The sequence below is a fragment of the Dioscorea cayenensis genome, chromosome 5, assembly GCF_009730915.1.
Source record: "Dioscorea cayenensis subsp. rotundata cultivar TDr96_F1 chromosome 5, TDr96_F1_v2_PseudoChromosome.rev07_lg8_w22 25.fasta, whole genome shotgun sequence".
Taxonomy (NCBI): domain Eukaryota; kingdom Viridiplantae; phylum Streptophyta; class Magnoliopsida; order Dioscoreales; family Dioscoreaceae; genus Dioscorea; species Dioscorea cayenensis.
The window spans coordinates 27,279,148-27,298,386 of record NC_052475.1 but is presented as its reverse complement, the minus strand read 5'-3'; the positions used below and the strand labels follow the sequence as shown (position 1 = coordinate 27,298,386).

At 33.6% G+C, this 19,239-nt stretch overlaps 3 protein-coding genes across 4 annotated transcripts; all 3 read left to right on the top strand.

Annotated features, from left to right (window-relative positions):
• Positions 1–4,422: 4,422 nt before the first annotated feature.
• On the top strand, positions 4,423–6,631 carry LOC120261901 (bidirectional sugar transporter SWEET13-like). The gene is made up of 5 exons (XM_039269920.1): positions 4,423–4,651; positions 5,284–5,320; positions 5,427–5,799; positions 5,902–6,021; positions 6,131–6,631. Exons 1-5 carry the CDS (start codon positions 4,600–4,602, stop codon positions 6,383–6,385), a joined length of 837 nt encoding a protein of 278 aa, XP_039125854.1. The 5' UTR covers positions 4,423–4,599; the 3' UTR covers positions 6,386–6,631.
• A 570-nt stretch (positions 6,632–7,201) lies between these two features.
• LOC120261555 lies at positions 7,202–11,991 on the top strand. 2 transcript variants are annotated; one of them, XM_039269488.1, is made up of 8 exons: positions 7,202–7,624; positions 8,772–8,934; positions 9,268–9,468; positions 10,007–10,249; positions 10,651–10,801; positions 10,911–10,979; positions 11,118–11,286; positions 11,369–11,991. In XM_039269488.1, exons 1-8 carry the CDS (start codon positions 7,306–7,308, stop codon positions 11,731–11,733), a joined length of 1,680 nt encoding a protein of 559 aa, XP_039125422.1. In that variant the 5' UTR covers positions 7,202–7,305; the 3' UTR covers positions 11,734–11,991. The 2 variants fall into 2 exon arrangements, with proteins under 2 accessions (XP_039125422.1, XP_039125423.1); XM_039269489.1 differs by having other exon boundaries at positions 7,535–7,624; positions 8,731–8,934; positions 11,369–11,989.
• A 731-nt stretch (positions 11,992–12,722) lies between these two features.
• LOC120262254 (regulation of nuclear pre-mRNA domain-containing protein 1B-like) lies at positions 12,723–18,418 on the top strand. Its single transcript, XM_039270335.1, has 9 exons — positions 12,723–12,852; positions 14,064–14,110; positions 15,128–15,237; positions 15,490–15,737; positions 16,018–16,137; positions 16,272–16,428; positions 16,931–17,070; positions 17,183–17,218; positions 17,497–18,418. The coding sequence occupies exons 3-9, from the start codon at positions 15,162–15,164 to the stop codon at positions 18,256–18,258; spliced, it is 1,539 nt and encodes a 512-aa protein (XP_039126269.1). The 5' UTR covers positions 12,723–12,852; positions 14,064–14,110; positions 15,128–15,161; the 3' UTR covers positions 18,259–18,418.
• Positions 18,419–19,239: the final 821 nt, after the last annotated feature.

Here is a 19,239-nt window from a genome sequence, read left to right as displayed (position 1 = left end):
ATTAAGGTAATAAAAAAATTAGAACGGGTATATATTAGATCAGCGAAAAGATTATCAAATAATATGTTTTCTAATTTTAGTTAAATAAAGACAACAAAGATGCACAAAAATAAAAACAAAATGAAAAACATGTGAATTTTGTACTCTTAATTTTAAGAATTCATTAACTTTTTTAAGAAATGACCAATAATACAAGTATTCATTAATTTCGCAACTAACAAAGGAATGAATAGAGACGACATCTCATTATATTTGTAGCATATGATTTTTGCTGAGAGATAACTGTCTAATCCACTTCAACTATAAACATAAATATATATATATTTTACGTAATGCTTTTTTTTTTTTACTATGTATTTTATTGCTTCTAAATAAATATATGTAAAAAAAAAGAACTATATATTGATAGTAGAAAACTCCTTTTCTTTTAAAACTCTCAATATATAGAAAACTAATTATAGAAAGACTTAGAAGGAAGTGTCTTCCTAAAATTCAGAAGCGTAAAGGTGTAAATGATTGAGTAATTGAGCATTATACAAGGGAGCCAAGATTAGCAAATCAAGAGATTAATTAATTAGCTTAATTAGATAGCACATCTCTTTGCTCTAATTGGCCTTCCAGAGCTTATGATTCACAGCTTGATTTCAGACTCCATAAGAAATGAAAAGGAGAAGAGATAAGACCTTATTTTGTCTCATCGAGGCCTTTCATAACTGCAATGCCAAACTCTTCCAGCACAAGGCTGCTAATTGGCTAATCATTCAAGCATGCAAATTAATTAAGAAATAATTAACCATAAAAAGCTTAATTAGGTGATTAGTATTAACACGCTCTTGATTTAAATAATCTATTAATAATTAATGCACAATTAATGATTTAGGTTAACTATTAATTTTGATTACCTTGCTTTATTATTATTAGTTAAAATGGAGTTTGTATATATTGCACATGAAAGCCCAAATTGACAGTGAAGAGTGCTGGCCTACATGGCTTGATGGTTAAAACACACATCGGTGGACCCCAATTTTCTTGGGTTAAGTCACATACCAACCACCAAACTACAAAGAAACCCAAAAATAAAAAATAAAATAAAAAATAAAATAAAAAAATAAAATAAAAAAAATTTAATTCATGTTATAAATTAGGCAATGAATTTTTCTTATTGTAATTCCCATAAGTTTTGTACTTTGTTTTGTTTTGTTTTGAAAAAGAAGACCACCTAGAACGGTTCATACATCTCTACATGCTATTAATAAAAAAATCATCTTATAGATGAATCATGAATGCCTTTTAATTAGATCTATTCAATGTACCCCACTTTTCCAGTCTTAGTTTTCTATTCAATATTTATGCAAAATAATCAAAAACCTTATGCGCATGCAGCATGATTATGTAAACATGAAATTAAGGTGATGTGTACGTACATTTTTTGTTTGCTTTTTTTTTTGGTCAATCATTTTTTGTTTACTTTATATATAGTCCTAAGTATATATACATTTTTCATGCCAAACGTGAAAGGCTTTTTAATCAATATACCCATTTTTTTGTTGATTCTTTATTAGATCCGTTAAAATGTCTCACTTTGCCTAACTACACATTATAATTAATTAATTTGATCTTTCTCTCCTTCTACCTTTTTCTAATTATATATGATAATTGTTGAATTTGTATTTGACGATTATGATGATTTATGTACAATAATAAATAGTGTACAACAGTTCTAAACAGTACAAAACAGTAAAAAAAACAACACTGAGAGCCATTGGATCAACATATTTAGAATCAAGGTTGTCAAGACCTGGACTGGCCTGGCCAGTTCAACAGGAAAAACCGGGAACTGGTCATGTGGCCGGCCCGGGTATACCCCATTGAACCAGGTATTAAAAAACCCGGTGTTAACCCGGAGACCCGGGCGGTTCAACTGGGAACCGGTTGACCCGGCCGGGTCAATCGGGTCACAATGTTTATTTTTTTTTTACAATATTTAATAATTTATTATTATTTTCTCATTAGACAATAAATAGAATTACAATATATATATATATATATATCATAAACATACCAACAAAAATTAACATTTAAAAATAAAATCTATTAATGTGTTATGTAAATACTTTCTAAAAATTTAATTTATTAAGAAAATAAAACAATAAATGAGTGTACTTTTATTATAAAAATATAAAATTAAAATATTCTAATTAAATAAAAAATATATGAAAATTTAAAACAAAATAAAAACTCAATTGAGATATAAGAATTAGTGAATTAAATTTCTTATCTATTTTAACAAAATCAACCAATAAACAAATAAATGAGAATAAATAACACCGAGAGAAGTTCGATAATTATATATTAATATATTAAATTTGTAAATATTTAAAAATATAAAAATAAATGACATAATTAGAAAACTCTACTGTATATAAAGTCATTTATCAATTTAAATATCAAATTTGAGTAGGTTTTTATATTATAATTATGGGTTTAATATTATATTTGCTCATTATTAATTATTATAATATTTTTTTTTATATTTAATTATTGACCCCGGTTCAACCCCGGTTCGACCCGGTCGAACCCATCAACCCCTGACCCCTGGGCTTATCTGGGTCATTGCCCGGGCCGGGTCTGACAACTTTGCTTAGAAAACATCATCTAGGTATTTACTTAGATGATGTTTTTTCTCTATATATATATATATATATATATATATATATATATATATATATATATATATATATATGTTAGAAGGAGAAATTTACTGTAAATAGTGCATACCTACATTTTGTTTGCTGCCAATCATTTTTTGTTTGCTTTATATATTGTTGTAACTATATATACATTTTTCATGCTAAATGTGAAAGGCTTTTTAATCAATATACCCATTTTTCATTGATTCTTTATTAGATTCATTAAAATGTCTCACTTTGCCTAACTACACATTAAAATTAATTAATTTGATCTTTCTCTCCTTCTACCTTTTTTTAGTATATATGATAACTGTTGGATTTGTATTTGACGGTTATGATGATTCATATACAGTAGCAAATAGTGTACAACAATTCGGAACAGTACAAAACAGTAAAAAAATAACACTGAGAGCCATTAGATCAACATACTTAGAAAACATCATCTAAGTATTTACTTAGATGATGTTTTTTCATATATATATATATATATATGTTAGAAAGAGAAATTTACTGTAAATAGTGTATACGTGAATTTTTTGTTTGCTTTGTCAATCATTTTTTGTTTGCTTTATATATAGTTGTAACTATATATACATTTTTCATGCTAAATGTGAGAGGCTTTTTAATCAATATACCCATTTTTCATTGATTCTTTATTAGATTCATTAAAATGTCTCACTTTGCCTAACTACACATTAAAATTAATTAATTTGGTCTTTCTCTCCTTCTACCTCTTTCTAGTTATATATCTGATAACTGTTGGATTTGTATTTTGATGGTTATGATAATTCATGTACAGTAATAAATAATGTACAACAGTTCGGAACAATACAAAACAGTAAAAAAATAACACTAAGAGCCATTGGATCAACATAGTTAGAAAACATCATCTAAGTAAATACTTAGATGATGTTTTCTCATATATATATATATATATATGTTAAAAGGAGAAATTTACTGTAAATAGTGTACAACAGTTCGGAACAATATAAAACAGAAAAAAAGAAACAACACTTATAGCCATTAGATCAATATATATACTTAAAAAATATCATCTAAGTACTCACTTAGATGATGTTTTCTTTTATATATATATATATATATATATATATATATTAGAAGGGAAAATTAAACACTAATTAAAAATACATAAAAGTCATGAAACTAAAGTTTTAAGTCAAAGTTTAAGTTACTGAAAACAAACAAAAAAAAAGGTGCTAAACGTGTATGATTTCATGCAAAACTTTGGAGCATTTTGATAGTTCAAAAGAGAGAGAAATTAATTAATAGAGGTGTACATGAAGAAGCAAAGGAGGTGGGAGAGTCATGGAGGAAGTTAGGGTTTGTGCATGCTGACGCGGATGGAGAAACGGCTAAAAGGCTATGTATTATTGTGGAGTTATAGTTAGGTTGGCTTGAGAAGTCACATGAAATTAATGAACCTCTTTGTCATGTGTATACACCTTTCATAACCAATTACGTAGTAACGTACGTAGCCATAACCCAAGCCAACCATTCATCCATTCAAACTTCAAATCAAACACAAGCTTTATACTTTTTAATATTGTGTTTATAGTTTTCATTAGAGTTTTCATCAATGTTTAAAAGTTAAAAAAGCACTTCATATATCTATGTATATGATATTCCATGCGTCATTTTCTTTTTTAACCTTTTCATTTCCTATATAAAGCTCATTGCTCTTCTTTATTCACATCAAGCCTAGCTCATTGCATTAGCTTGAGAAGTAGAGGAAGTTTAAGGCTAAAGAGTTTTCTCTCTTAATTTGTGAGAAGAGAGGATCACTCTTTTTTTGCCTTTAACCTTCTTCTCTTCTCTTCTTCTGCTTCTTCTTCTTCTTCTTCTTCTTTTTTTTTTCATTAGTTTTGTTTGTGTTGAATTGAAGGAAGAGATGGCTGGCCTTTCTTTGGACCACCCTTATGCTTTCGCTTTTGGCATTCTAGGTAGCTTAATTCTTCTTTATATATATATATATATATATATATATATATATATATATATATATATATATATATATATATATATATATAATTTCATTTAAACAATATTCTCATGGCCATGAACTTTTGCATTTCTTTCTGATCTCTTTGTTGTTGTTTTTCTTGTCTTTCTTCTAAGGGAGTGAGTAAATGATAATTAAAAACGAAGAGAGAAGTTATATAAAGTGCTTCTGCTTTTTATATTTTTTGAGAAAAAAGTATTGAGAATTATATATCTCAAACTCATCACAGGGATGCATGCATGGTGCAACATTAGTGAAAATTTTTTTTCCTGAAATTATAAACATTGGATTCATTCAATTTGTTTAAGGTTCACAAGACTTTTTCTCCTCTTTAATAATATATATATCATTACATTAAGATACTACGGTTATATATGTATGATCATATATATACATTAATTATATATATAGACTTGTAACAAGTAAACTAAACTCCATCTGTCTTTTACACCACACTAAAGTTGGTAGGCAGAAAGTTCATGCTTTATTGATGTTAAATTTAATTTCTTCACATTTAATTTTTGTTTTATTAAACTCTAGTTAATGACTTGCTTAATTATTATCATTCTGCAGGTAATCTTATCTCCTTCATGGTGTATCTTGCTCCACTGTAAGAACTCCTTTTCACAATCCAATATTCAATTACTTATTAACCAATGATGCATGATTAATCAACTAATTAATGTTTAATTATTGCATGCATGAATTATAAACAGGCCAACATTCTATAGAGTGTACAAAAGGAAATCAACAGAAGGGTTTCAATCAGTGCCTTATGTGGTTGCTCTATTCAGTGCAATGCTATGGATTTACTATGCCTTTGTGAAGACCAACATGTTCCTTCTCATCACCATCAACACCTTTGGCTGCTTTGTTGAAACTGTTTATATTCTCATGTTCCTACATTATGCTCCAAGAAAAGCCAAGATCTACACTCTAAAGCTGATGTTTCTCTTCAATGTTATCCTGTTTGGCTCAATTGTCCTCTTAACTATGCTCCTTACAAAAGGCGAAAACCGAGCCATTCTTCTTGGTTGGATTTGTGTTGCCTTTGCTGTTAGTGTTTTCGCCGCTCCTTTAAGCATCATTGTAAGTATTTAAAAAATTTCAGCTAACTAGTTTTAATTACATACATATATATATATACATACATATATCCTTACTGTGTTAATTTTTTTGTGAATGTTTCAGAAACTAGTCATCAAAACAAAGAGTGTTGAGTTCATGCCTTTCTACCTCTCATTGTTCCTAACTCTGAGTGCCGTCTGTTGGTTCGGATATGGTTTACTAAGCAAGGACATCTACGTCGCGGTAATTATACATAAACTAGCTAATGATAGATTACTTAATTTTTTTTCCTACATTGATTATTACTAATGAATTTAACTGCTGCTTTTGCATGGTTAATGATCACATATAGATTCCAAACATATTGGGCTTCCTCTTTGGCATGACTCAAATGGTGCTCTACACGGTGTACAAGAATTGCAAGAAAGTTTCAGAAGAGAAAGTGATCAGTGACTCAATAACAATTGTTGTGGTTCCAGATCATCAAATTATTAAAGAAAAGGAGGTTGAAATTCCAAGTCATGAAGGAGATCATGAACAGAACAAAGGCACAGCAGTTACAAATGATGAGGAGAATGTCATAACCAAGAGCACTGTGGCAGCTTGATTATGCATATATATATATACATACAAACACAAAAGATGATATAAACGAAGTTAAAAATTCGAATACTATATATATATATATATATATATATATATAAGCACTATTTAGTTACTTTGGTACTTTACATATGTTCTGGTATCATGCATGTGGTTTACATGCGAGATAGCTTTTGACTGATACCATTTTACCCTTTTTCTTTGTGAAAGTTATTATCAAAATTGAAGAAATAATTACTAAATGAATGTAAGCATGCATTCAATAAGTTATGGTAATTTATTCCAATACTTGTTTTATCTGGGTGTTTAGTTCCCTCTTCTTTGGCTTCCTGTGTTATATGTTGCTTTTATTTTTAATAAATTTGTGATTTATTTATTTTATTAAAAAAAATTGAATTTAAACATACGGAAACTAGCTAATTTAGCCATCATCAATATAAAATTGCCAACTAATAACTAAAAAAATGTAACGTTTCTATCATATATATCTTTTCAAATAATTATATTTTTGTTGTATTAATATAAAAAGTATTTATGATAAAGAATTTTTATATTAAGCAATAATTAGAAGATGATTAAATTCTTATTAAATAATGCATAATACTTATCCAAAAAGGACAATAATGATAGAGACAAATACAAGCTTAAAGATAGTAACATATTCAATGCATTCTCAAAATATTAATGATCATTGAAAAGCAAAAGAGATTTTATTAGTATTCTTCAGTAACAACCATGATACTTAAAACCATAACTTGTTTGTTCTTAAAATTTTTTTACTGTATTTTTATTACTATTTTACAGTTTAGTAGGATTTGGATTCGTTGTTCTTTAGCTGAAGATTTAAGCGGAGCTCCATTTGGGGCCATTTGGATCCGATCCGATCCGATAACGATATTCCTCTCGCGCGAGATCTCCAGTGAGATGAGGCGGCACCCGAGCTCGCCGCGGCGGCGGGGCCGCCGACGCTCGAGGCTTCTCCTCCTCTTCGTGGTCTCCACCGTGCTTCTCATACTCCTCTCCTGGATCTCATCGGCCACTATCGATCCTTCTCGCGATCCGGCCCTCCCTTCCCCTGACGCTGGCCGGGACAATCATGAGGATGGTGGTTTGGAATTAGCTGTGGAGGAGAGGCGAGAGGGGTGTGCGACGGTGGAGAAGATGGGGGAGGCCTTCGCTGTGGGGTCGGAGAATGAGAGCCTTAGAGTCAGGGAGCTCATCCAGCACCACTTCGATCTCCATGGCAAGGCACTATCTCTGTTTTTCTCTTTTCCGATCATCGAAGTTGTGGAAATGCATGTTGTGCTTTTCATTAGTGTTCACATGGTTTGGATCTTGGTTGTTTGTTTGTCGATTTCTTATGAAAAGCATGTTACTTTGATAAATGTGATGCATGATCTGCCTTTTTTTTTTCCTATAAGGGTGTGGACAAGCCATGGAATCGAAAGATAGTATTCAAACTCTCTCGACCTTTGAATTCTTTGACTTTGGAGAAATATGAATTACCAACTCTAGTGTTATTGGGATGGTCTCATGTTGTTCATCTAAAACGTTTCATGTTAGTGTTATCTTCAGTTGTACCTTATTCAACTCTTGTTTTTTTTTCCTGGGCACTACTAACGACGGCATGTAAAACTTTTTATTTTGCACAATTTGCTGACTAAAATTGCTTGATTGCATATATTATTGCCTTGGTACATTTCAGATGGTGCATAATATGCTGTAGCTCAATCACATGGATTTTATACACAAGTTGTTCTTGGTGCTTGTGAACTACATACACATAATGGGAATATTACTTATCTGTTATATAAATCTTTAGTTAACTGACCGTCTTGTTTACGAACAAAAGAGTGTCTCTTGAGGCAACTTACTCTCTTTTATTTTATTAGAGACCTGGTGAGAAGAAAAACTTTAATACATATAGAATCTGTGTGATCAATTTAGAAAATGACTCATCTTCATAAGATGCCGTTTGTTTATAAGTTTAGTCTCTGTCTTGTGCGCCTCTTCAACTATTTCCGCTATGCACTAGGAATTGACAACATGATGCTTAGCTCATGAGAACTTGAGCTTGCATCATAAAGTCTGAGCTGGACTCATAACCTTTTTTCTGCAATATCAGTATCAATCTTGTGTGGGCATGAATTTTTTTGGAATGACCTGATGAAAAGGAATGCTCATATCTATTGTGCTTTTTAGGTTTTAGAGCTTCTGCACCCTTAGTAGGATTTTAGTTGTAGCATCTGCGTGTATGGTATAATATATATATAAATATATATATGTATATTTATTTATTTATTTTTCTCTATAATTTGAGAAGAGTATGAAATGAGTGCTCAAAAGCAGGCGAGAGAGGTAGATGTTCACATATTCAATTAACTTGCCAGGAGCTGCTAGAGTCCGAGGGCTATCTCCACACGAGTTCTGCAAACAGGGTTTTGTGATAGGGAAATCATCAGAGGCAGGTTTTGGCAATGAAATGTACAAGATTTTAACTGCAGCAGCATTAAGTATAATGTTAAACCGGTCCTTGATCATTGGGCAAACCAGGCATATATATTCTCTCTCAAGCCTTTTTTTTTTAAATTACCTTATTTTTTGTTTTATGAAATATTTCAATGTCTGGACCATCTTATTTTATGGATTTATTCTTGTTCATTCTTTAGATAAGCTGCCTTATAGTGGGTTTATATTACTTGGATGCCATTTGTAAATACTTCCTGAGTTCTGAAGTTCTTTCCCTATATAATTGAGCAATAAATTTCATCTGTTCTTAAATTTTCATTATTTAACTGATATTTGGACTACTAAAAAGATGAGTTTACTGAATTTAGATCATTTGATGATATCTACTTAGTGTAGACCTTTCATCTTCTTCTGCAGGGGCTCATATCCCTTTGGGGAATACATTTCTTATACCAACCATTCATTTACCTTGAAGGAGGTCAAGCATTTATGGAGAAAGAATAAGTGTGGTGAAAAATACGGAAGAAATTTAGTAGTTAGAGTTGATAATTTTGAGCATCCATCAGAAACAAATGTTCTTTGTAGTGATTGGAGACTTTGGAAACAACCAATTATCTGGTAAGTCTGTTATAAATGCTCAAAATGCAGCATCTTGAACATTAGTTTAGCTTTGCTTGATAAGTACCATATACTGCATGGATCAAACTTATCTGTTATTTACTAATGGCTTTAGCCCAGGGTCTTGGGTTAAATCATCTAGTTAGTCATTATCTTGGGAGAACTTAATGTGCATCGCATTATCCTGTGTACTTCTCTGATTGTTATCTAATAAAAATCACCAGCGTTCCTTGTGCAACTTCTTGACCTGCCCTTTATGGACCCTGCCGTCAGTGCCCTGTCTTCATCTTCTTTTTCTAGCTTATGAGAGTGGAAGGGCAAGGAACATACCTTGCTCCATATAGATGACCAGGGGCCTGGAGGCCCATGAACAGCCCCTCAAGTTGATGGGGGCTGGTCCTGCTGAGTGCTGACTGCCCAATTGTTGGTTACCTGTGGCAGTGATATACTTTCATCAGAATGCATCCTAAAAAAAAAGCGCGTTGCTTCTATGTTACTCTGCACAGTAAGGTTCACCTTCATTGTTCATTTGTTGCAGGTTTCAAGGAACAAATGATGCGGTAGCTATTCAATTTTTTCTTAAGAATGTACATCCTGGGATGAAGAATGCTGCTTCAATTCTTTTTGGCGAACCTGAGTCGTTTCATTCCAGACCTAATGTATTTGGGGAGCTTATGAGAATTGTCATTTCTCCTTCATTATCAATTAAGGATGCTGTTGATCAGATCTTGAAAAGTGGCGACCCTGACATTGCATTACACATGCGCATGCTAGCAAACAGGTAGCTGGCATTTTGAATTACTAAAATATTTGTTAGAAATGAATTTTTTTGAGTTACTTCAATGCAATGCGGCACAGTTTCAGGATTGAAGTAGAGATTTCCACAGGAAATCATTTTTGCATTCTGTTGTTTTCATTGAGATGATTATTAAGGGGAGCTTTTCATTTTTGAGCTATACACATATTTTTGAATTATAATGGTTTGATTCTTCTTGAATTGAGAATTCTTTATGTTCTCTAAAATCAATTTTGTTGCTGAGGCTGATTCATCATAGTTAAAATTATATATATGCACATACATTTGCAGTAGCATCAAGTTGAACACCAGCCATGGTTTATTTTTTGGCACTACTTCTACTGATAATGATTTGATAAACGTCTGGGGGGTTATATTCTTTTAAGGTCTGTAAGAGCCATTCAGGCGGCAGTTAAGTGCATTAAAAGAGCAGTTCATGACCATCAACCTAAAATTGCAAGACCACAAGTGGTTGTGGTTTCAGACACTCCTTCATTGGTTTCAGACATAAGGCCACACCTTGCTGAATTTGCTGAGGTAGGGTAATCTAGTTGTAGATTTAATATCAACTATCATACAATCATATTTTCATCAGGAATAATTTCACATGGGCATTTCCTCTTATCGATGCTCTTCTAATGAACAGGTTATTCATTTTGATTACAAGTTATTCAAGGGAAACATATCAATTGGGAGCTTCAACAGGCAACACCAGGTAACATCTTTTCTAGAGCATAAGGAGACTTGCTTTTAAACTTAACTTGTATGTCAAATAGTTTAACGTCCTCCTCTCAAGTTGAAAATTTACTCTGGAGAACATTTGTTGACCAAAACTTAGACTCATCTTCTTCAGCCCTTAGATTTTAGAGTGAAGGACTGGGGGCCAGCACCGAGATGGGTTGCATTTGTTGATTTTTTCCTTGCTTCCCGGGCCAAGCATGCTGTTGTCTCTGGAGCGCACCGTCGTGTTGGAACAACATATGCTCAGCTGATTGCAGCATTAGCAGCAGCAAATCAATATGGTATGCTGAGGCTTTTCTTTTTCTTTCAAGCACTGATAATGAGCCAGACTCATACATTATGATCCTGCCCTCTGATCTGCAGGTAAAAAAGGTTTTGGAACTTCCAATTTTTCATTCTTCAGCAGCTTCCATAGTAACCTGCTGGCAGAAGGCCTGAAGAATCAGATTGGTTGGGGCCACATCTGGAATAGATTTGCCGGCCCGCTGAGTTGCCGCCACCAGCGACATCAATGTGCTTTCACTCCACTCCTCCCTCCAGCTTGGTGGGACAGTGAATGGCAAAGCCCCATTCCTCGCGACATCCACCGGTTGCAGACTTATGGTGTCCAGCTTACTGAAGATGGCAAGGTCATTGAGAGTAGTCTCAATTCTTTTTGTAAATCAAGAAAAGAATACGTAAAGATTCTCCGAGTTTCGCCACAATGTAAGAATTCCAAATGTGCTTGAACTCTGAAATGGAGCAGTTCCTCATGTACTTGAGATTAGAACTTTGTCTCTAGGTTCCATGGTGTGCTATCGATTTAGAGGCAAATTCAGGATGTACTATTCATTCTTTCTTCTTCCTACTGTTGCTTGCAGTATGGAAGGTTATATCATTGCTTTCCATAAATGATATGTACATTGTTCACTGGACGTGGGAAATGTTCTGAAATGATACCAGTATACTGGCAAATAAAAGTAGTATTATTGAAATTCGGACCTATTTCTTCTAAGTCAATAGCAAAATAAATTTTTTATATTTAAATAGCGGATGATGATCACACTATTGCATGAATTGATCGAGAATTACCGACTGTGCTCTCCAGTTTCAAGAGGGTGAGGATGTTGTGATAATTTTTTTTACCCACATACACTTCTAAGGATTGGTGTTTATCACCCTACTTCACAAAAATTGACCAAGAATTCACTTTCAATCACAATTGACGGGGAATAATTTTTATGTCATCTCTTTACCAAAACCAATCAATATGGGCAAAAGATTTATGCTCTGTCATGTAAATGTAAGTGATGATAATGAATAAAAAATCATACAATATATTTTAGTACGATTCAAATAAGATATAATATATACTTCACTTCTTTATCTTAAAAGTCAAATTTCTGTTATTTTTCCTAGAGCACATTAAACAAACACAAAAAATAAAATATTAATATAGTTATTTTTTAACAAATAACTGCTCTCCCTTGAAAAGCCAACCCACTCATCTTATTATTTTAGTTTATTAATTTTAAAAATAGAAAAAAAAATTACAGAGCCAATCAACTAACTTCTTTAGGACCAATCACAATGTTTTTTAATTATTAAAAATAGAAATTCATTTTCTTTCCTTTCCCTCTTTCAGTAAAAGAGAAATATAAATAGATAAATATCTATTATCTAAACACGTGAGCAAGCACGTGATCGGCCGCCATTTGTATTGACGATGGAAGTGAGGAAGAGACTCCACGCGCCCTCCAACCCACCCTTTTGTTCGAAAACCCCGGGCAAAACCTGTGGCGCTGGCCTGAAAACCCTAATCCCCAAATCGAAAGTAGTGCACTCGCATGCATTAATCCTCCAAGAAGGTCTGAATGCTATCAATCTCCTTCGATCATTCTGATTTCCATTGTTCTTCTGTGAAATTCGTGATTCTTTACTCTGACATCGCTGTTCTTGCACGGAATTCCATGTTTCGTAGTCGATGTTGCTTTCTTTTCCCGTTGATGGTTGTTGATGTGGATTTCTTTGAATTTATGATCTGAGATTGTTTTCATGATCGACTTCACACGAATCGGTGTAACATCCCGTCAATTTTTTTTTTTTTTTTTTTTTTTTTAAAATTGATTTTTTTTTTCCAATTGCTCTTTGATCCTTGTTGATGATTTTTATACTTGATTGGATGATCGCGATGTGCTTAAGCGGTCATATTCAGCATCAGTGTCCATTGGTTCTATCTTTGAAGAATTGGAGAACCATCTTGCCAGTGATTCTTCACAAAATATTTAAAACATGTCTAGTTTAGTATGGATTTTGATATCTATATGCACTTCTAGTGTTTTTTTCTATTTCAATCCATTGATATAGTAATGTACCATTTGAAACTTTGCTGAATTATATAATTTTATTGATGCATTAACAGATTCAATATTTCTTTAATAGCATATATTTGAGGAAGTTTTATCTACTTATGTTTTTTAAGAAGCCTTCTTAAAGGGAAGAAATATAGGTTTGTGATGATGTAAAAAAAATTGTGCTATGATTTATGAAATATGTGATTTTGTAAATCAAATTCATGGTTGTTTCATGTAATTGTTGGCAAACTGTGATTTATGTAATAGCAAAGGTTACATGTTTTGATTTAGTGATCAATAATGGTCACATATGTGTTATGTCGTTTAAGTTCTTTAAATTTAAAAGGCCCCAAGAATATTGAAATAATAGGTTGTGTTGAAATGAATCAAAAGGTTGCATGACCAGATTTGTGCTATGATTCATGAAATGTGTAACTTTGTAAATCAAATACATGGTTGTTTCATTCAGTTGTTGCCAAACTGTGATTTATGCAACAGCAAAGATAAGGTATTTTGATTTAGTGATCGCAATGGTCACGTATATGCTATTTAGTATACTTTAGTTAAATTAAAAATTTTACATTAATATTGAAATAATAGGCAGTGTTGCATAGTTTTTATTTGTGTACTTATCCTTTCTTTTGGTTTATGGAAGGCATCTATCTATAATTGTGTCATTCTTCTACTTTTTGTAACTTTCAGTGTGTTCTTATATTGCTTAACAGGATTGTGCATTTGGAATTGGGCTTGGTGTGGAACCTGAACCACTTAGGTTGTCTTTGGCCTTTACTTTTATTTTTTAAGCACTTTTATTATAGCTCTTCTTGTAAATAGAGCATCTGGGTGTATTATTTGACTCGTATCATAGAAGGACTTCTGTATCATTTTTAGTTTTTTGGTTTTGGAACAGAATTGAAAAGGGTTTTGGAACAGAACTGAAAAGAATTATTATTATTATTATTATTTTATTATTATTATTATTTTTTTGCGCTAGTGTAAATTGCTAAAAAGAAAACAAAAAGATGATAAAAGTTAAATGATCAATGTATATCTTCACGCAAATGGTTAAATAACCTTAATAAGGGTAAACAAAAATAAAAATAAAAAATTTACACTCAATAAGAATACCGTTTAAATTAACAAAGCATCTTCTTTTTAAAAACAAATACGATGATGCGGATGCTTTGAAACAAAATTTATTGCCTCAAGTTGGTATGGAGATTTGGAGTGATCCTTTGCGGGTCTCATGAGTTTTAGGATTTAAGGATAGGCCGAGAATGAACATCGTCATTAACTATGCAACTGTATGAAGTTTTAGGGTTTCAACTGACATCACCACCAAATATCATTATTACGTATGGATATTGTATGTAGAAGTTTTTAAGATTTAAGGGGAGACCACCAAGAATGAGCATCATAAATACTTAATACAGATTGTATGCAACTGTTTTAGGATTTAAGGACAACCACCTAGAATGATTGTGACCTTTTGAATAAGAGCTTCTATCCTAAATCCAGAATTTGAAGATTGAGCTAGAACTTTCAAATTTTAATATCACATGCGATTTTCTTAATTTGCCACTAAGTATTAGCATTGAATGATTAGACCGCTGTAGTATTTTAAAATACTTTTAAGGGTATAGACTCCAGCCCGTAATAAAAATTATTGAATCGTCAATGAATTATCTGTTTTGTTATTTACAGAGAGAATTACTTGAGTTGGTCTTTCACTGTCATTTTCTTCTCCCTACCTAATTTAACTGCATACATTTTACTTCTCTATTTTCAGGCTTTAAATCTACCCGGTGATATTTTGTTTAAAAATGAGCAGCTTATTTAACAGGCAGATCTTTGTTGACAAGCTTGCCAAGCTAAATCCTTCCCAGCAGAGCATAGAAAGTATCCTTCAGTGTGTTTTTTTTTTTAAAATTTTTTTATTATATATATAGTCATTTTGCATTGAGCTAGTTTTATTCACTCAAGAACCACAACAGCAGGGCTTTCATTATCAACTTTATTTACAACTGGTAGCAAAATACATAAGTACAATAGAATTCTGCAAGACTAAATTTTTTCTCAATGTAGGTTTAAACAGCATCAATGGTAGGAAGCCATTGAAATTTTCTTAATCTTGAACTTAACACAATAAAGCTCTTTCCCATTGGTGTATATTTCATCGGAACAATGCAAAGGAATTAGTGGAAACATGGGACAGTGAATTTCATTGCTCTCCACTTGACAAGCACATACCTTTTCTCTATCTTGCCAATGATATATTGCAGAATAGTAGGAGGAGGGGTTCAGAGTTTGTTAACGAATACTGGAAAGTTCTTCCTAATGCGCTCAATTATGTATGCGAGAATGGCAACGAGGATGGGAGGAAAGCTGCATTGAGATTGGTATATAGAAATAATAGGGTCTGGTTGTTTTTGTGTATTTGGTCACTTTGCTAATATGCACAAACACTCCTCTATGTCTGCCTATCCAAATTAGACTTCTTTTTCTTCTATTTGAGCAAATAAACTCTGTAGAAGCGCTTCTTGTTGTAGTTCATTCACTTTACTTGCATGTATTTCTTTCATAGCTACATGATATTTATTGTTCATATTCTTTCAGTTATAAAACCTTCCAGATCATCATGGTTCATCATTTACCTGTCTTCACTTTTATTTTTTCTAGATTGACATCTGGGAGGAACGTAAAGTCTTTGGTTCTCGTGGGCAAGTGCTTAAGGAGGAGGTGCTTGGTAGGAACTTAGACAAGAATTATAGAAATGGGAAACCTAACATTACCAAGCTGGTAAGATGCTTAGCCCTCATACCATAAGTGCTAGCCTGAGCATTCACTGCTGTTATATAATGCTTTCAGGTTGATCTGCCACTTCTAGTATGATAGAGTTAAATTTTATCTCTTGTTTGTATGACAATTATCAGAAACTAGGTAATGGAGATATTCTGGAAAAGCTCATTTCAAGCTATGAGCAAGTTGGTGATGGCTCTGTGCTGGAGGATGTGTTGTTTGCCAAATACCAGAATTCCGTCAGCTATCTCGAGAGAGTAGAAAAGGAAATTGCAAGTAATCCTGACTTTGGTAAGCTTTCCATAAATTGCTTGCTTAGACATGTGCTCTCCTTTCCTGCTTGATTAAATTAACTGGTTTTTGATCTATTTGACTGGATTTGTTGAAGAGCTTTGGATGTTTTTGCTGAAAGACTGAAAGTGTTATGTACTTGTGAAATCATTGGATTTTGATTTCTTGCAATTTTATGTTATATGAATGGATGTGGATTTAATTGCAATAAATTAGTCTCTCATATTGTATGATCATATTGTCTTGAGATCATCCTGTGTGATTGTAGACTCTCTTCATGTATCCTGGAGTTTACATCACCACTAATTTTCATAGATTAGCTATGTCATGTTATTTTGAAGATGAGTTCAACACTATTTTTTTAGAGTTTGATTGATATTGTTTGAAGTATTCATGTTTAATTCTACTGAGTGACCCATGGAATTCATTTTTCCCATTATATGGTTGCTTTTGGGGGGAAATTTAGTGCTTATGCTCAAATCTTACCCTCTTGTACCGACAGGGAGGCTGAATAGGTCTGGAATTTTGGAGGAGATGCAGACTCATCTTGACACATTAGAAGAATATACAAATAAGTTGGCAGCCTCGGAATTATCCAGAATAACTCTGCTCAGCCATTTGAGAGAAGCTATTCTTGAGCAGGTAAGTAACTTGATGGGTTGAATCGTCTTGAAATACAACCAGACTTTCATTTTGTTTATTGATCAATTTCTTTTCACTCTTGTTCAATTTTGTTCTTTGTTTTGATTTTTAGGAAGGGAAGATCGAGCAAGCTCATGACCATATCCAGGTAATTTCATCAGGCTAACTATACTTTGTTTTGGCTAGAAGTATGACTATGATGGCAAATGTCTCACAGATGACATGGTGGGTCATCCAAATTGGCCACTGTTGCTTTGATGAGTATGCTCTTTAGTGATTTGGCTAGAAGTCAATTTTATAGATGAATACAGTGGGCATTTGGTCTTTGTCACTGAGGAAATAGGATGTTTACTTCATATAACATTGTTAATGATGAATCCTCTATCTCAAATGTTCTATTACTAATGCTTCTCATTTCGATTACAGGCCTCAGAATCAAAATCTGAGCAACTGAACATCATCTCCAATAAGCTACAGGACTGCAAAATCTGCCGGGCATCTGAGCAGAATGTGAAAGAAGCGCCTGCTGCCTTGAATGTATCTGCAAACCTCATCCCTGATGTCCCAGCCAGCTCAGGAGGTCAAGGAATTCCCCCATGTACCCAACAGATGGCTACCATTGATGTCACCTCTCAGACTGATGAACAGCGGAAGTCAGCAGCTGCAGCCATGGCAGCAAAGCTCACAGCCGCAACCGATTCTGCTGATTTGCTGAGAATGGTCTTCTCCTCACTGGCTTCAGAAAGTCATGGTAAATTTGCAAATGAAGACTTATCTTCAGAAAATAAGAAGCTTAGAATTGACAATGGAGCAGTCACTCCTTACGTCCCTGAGCCGGTCTCTTCACCCTATGCGCTTTCCGACCCACTTCATCGCCAGCCATTGCCATTGCAGCGACCACTGCAATTGCAACCACCACTGCAGCTGCAGCTGCAGCCACCATTGCGACCACTGTCTGCACCTGACTTCACACAGAATTCTGGAGCATCTGCGACTACTGTTCAATACAGCTATGCTCCAACTGTGCTGCAGAACCCAGCTATGATGACAAACTACCAGATGACTATGTTCTCGCCTGCAGCACCGAATCCTTTTGGCTTTGCTGCCAATTTTCCAACTTCTGATGGCAGCGGTGGTAACTTGAGTCAACCAGCTGAGACTGCTGCAACATCACCAATTCCCCAGTAGCCAGTAGACTCAAACACCAATTGTTCAATTTAGCATAGATTTTAATTAGAAAGGTTTAATGAATCATTTACTTCATTCTCTCATATTGTACATTAATCTTATTATCCTCTTTTCAAATCCATTAAAGAAAAGGATCCGTCCTCAAGTGATGCTTTTGTAACTTTTGGTTTCTTTCTGGTGAGAGATGATCCGCTCTTCCATGTTGAAAGATGGGTGCAGTGTAGATGGCATGTGTTAATTGTTACTGTCCTTGTCAATTGTACGTTTCTCATTCAAGTTGAGAGACGATGAAACCTGCATGGGGAAATGAAGAAGTACGAAAGACTTGGATGTGCTGAATACCTGTACCCATTGTCTGGTTCTATTTACCAAATATTTATTATGCATGTTTTAATGCTACCCTCATTTCAAGATCATTTATCGAGTATTGTGCATACCAGTAAATACGAAAAATTATACAAACTATAACACCACAAATTATAATAGAGAAATCGCTGGGATATATATGCATACTAGTAAATACAAAAAAATTTTACAAACTCCATTACACGTCCTGAATGTACCTTTTTGGCTTCCCTTGTAACCAAAAATAAAAAAATAAAAAATAAAAATAAAAAAGTGTCCAAATGTTATGTCCAACAGATAGAGAAGACGAGGTAAGACAAAAACCCAGCAAAGAACATTCATGGATGATGATGCCTCGAGATACGCAGCCAAGTGATGGCTTGGGCGTGCGCCGAATAGGTGGCACGTCGCGGCGCGAGTGGGCTGGAGGTGACAGCACTCTGTCGGCCCACGCCCGGACGGCCCTTTGTACGGACACGAGACACCCCCCAGCTAGCATCTGATCTGCCTTTTCTTTCATTCTAACTGCTAAGATTCATTCCATCCATCCACCCACTCCATTCTTTTTTATTGAGAATTCTCCTTCTCTAGAGAATTCATAATCCGACTTCCATGCAAACCAATTAGTCCACATGA

What these genes read in the sequence shown, in the direction of transcription:
- LOC120261555 (XM_039269488.1), top strand. Translation starts at nt 7,306, where the DNA reads ATGAGGCGGCACCCGAGCTCGCCGCGGCGGCGGGGCCGCCGACGCTCG. An exon ending in TTGATCATTGGGCAAACCAG is followed by an intron (nt 8,935 to 9,267) that starts GCATATATATTC and finishes CTTCTTCTGCAG; the next exon opens with GGGCTCATATCCCTTTGGGG. An exon ending in GCTTCAACAGGCAACACCAG is followed by an intron (nt 10,980 to 11,117) that starts GTAACATCTTTT and finishes CATCTTCTTCAG; the next exon opens with CCCTTAGATTTTAGAGTGAA.
- LOC120262254 (XM_039270335.1), top strand. Translation starts at nt 15,162, where the DNA reads ATGAGCAGCTTATTTAACAGGCAGATCTTTGTTGACAAGCTTGCCAAG. An exon ending in AACCTAACATTACCAAGCTG is followed by an intron (nt 16,138 to 16,271) that starts GTAAGATGCTTA and finishes GACAATTATCAG; the next exon opens with AAACTAGGTAATGGAGATAT. An exon ending in AAGCTCATGACCATATCCAG is followed by an intron (nt 17,219 to 17,496) that starts GTAATTTCATCA and finishes TTTCGATTACAG; the next exon opens with GCCTCAGAATCAAAATCTGA.
- LOC120261901 (XM_039269920.1), top strand. Translation starts at nt 4,600, where the DNA reads ATGGCTGGCCTTTCTTTGGACCACCCTTATGCTTTCGCTTTTGGCATT. An exon ending in TTTCGCTTTTGGCATTCTAG is followed by an intron (nt 4,652 to 5,283) that starts GTAGCTTAATTC and finishes ATCATTCTGCAG; the next exon opens with GTAATCTTATCTCCTTCATG. An exon ending in CCGCTCCTTTAAGCATCATT is followed by an intron (nt 5,800 to 5,901) that starts GTAAGTATTTAA and finishes TGAATGTTTCAG; the next exon opens with AAACTAGTCATCAAAACAAA.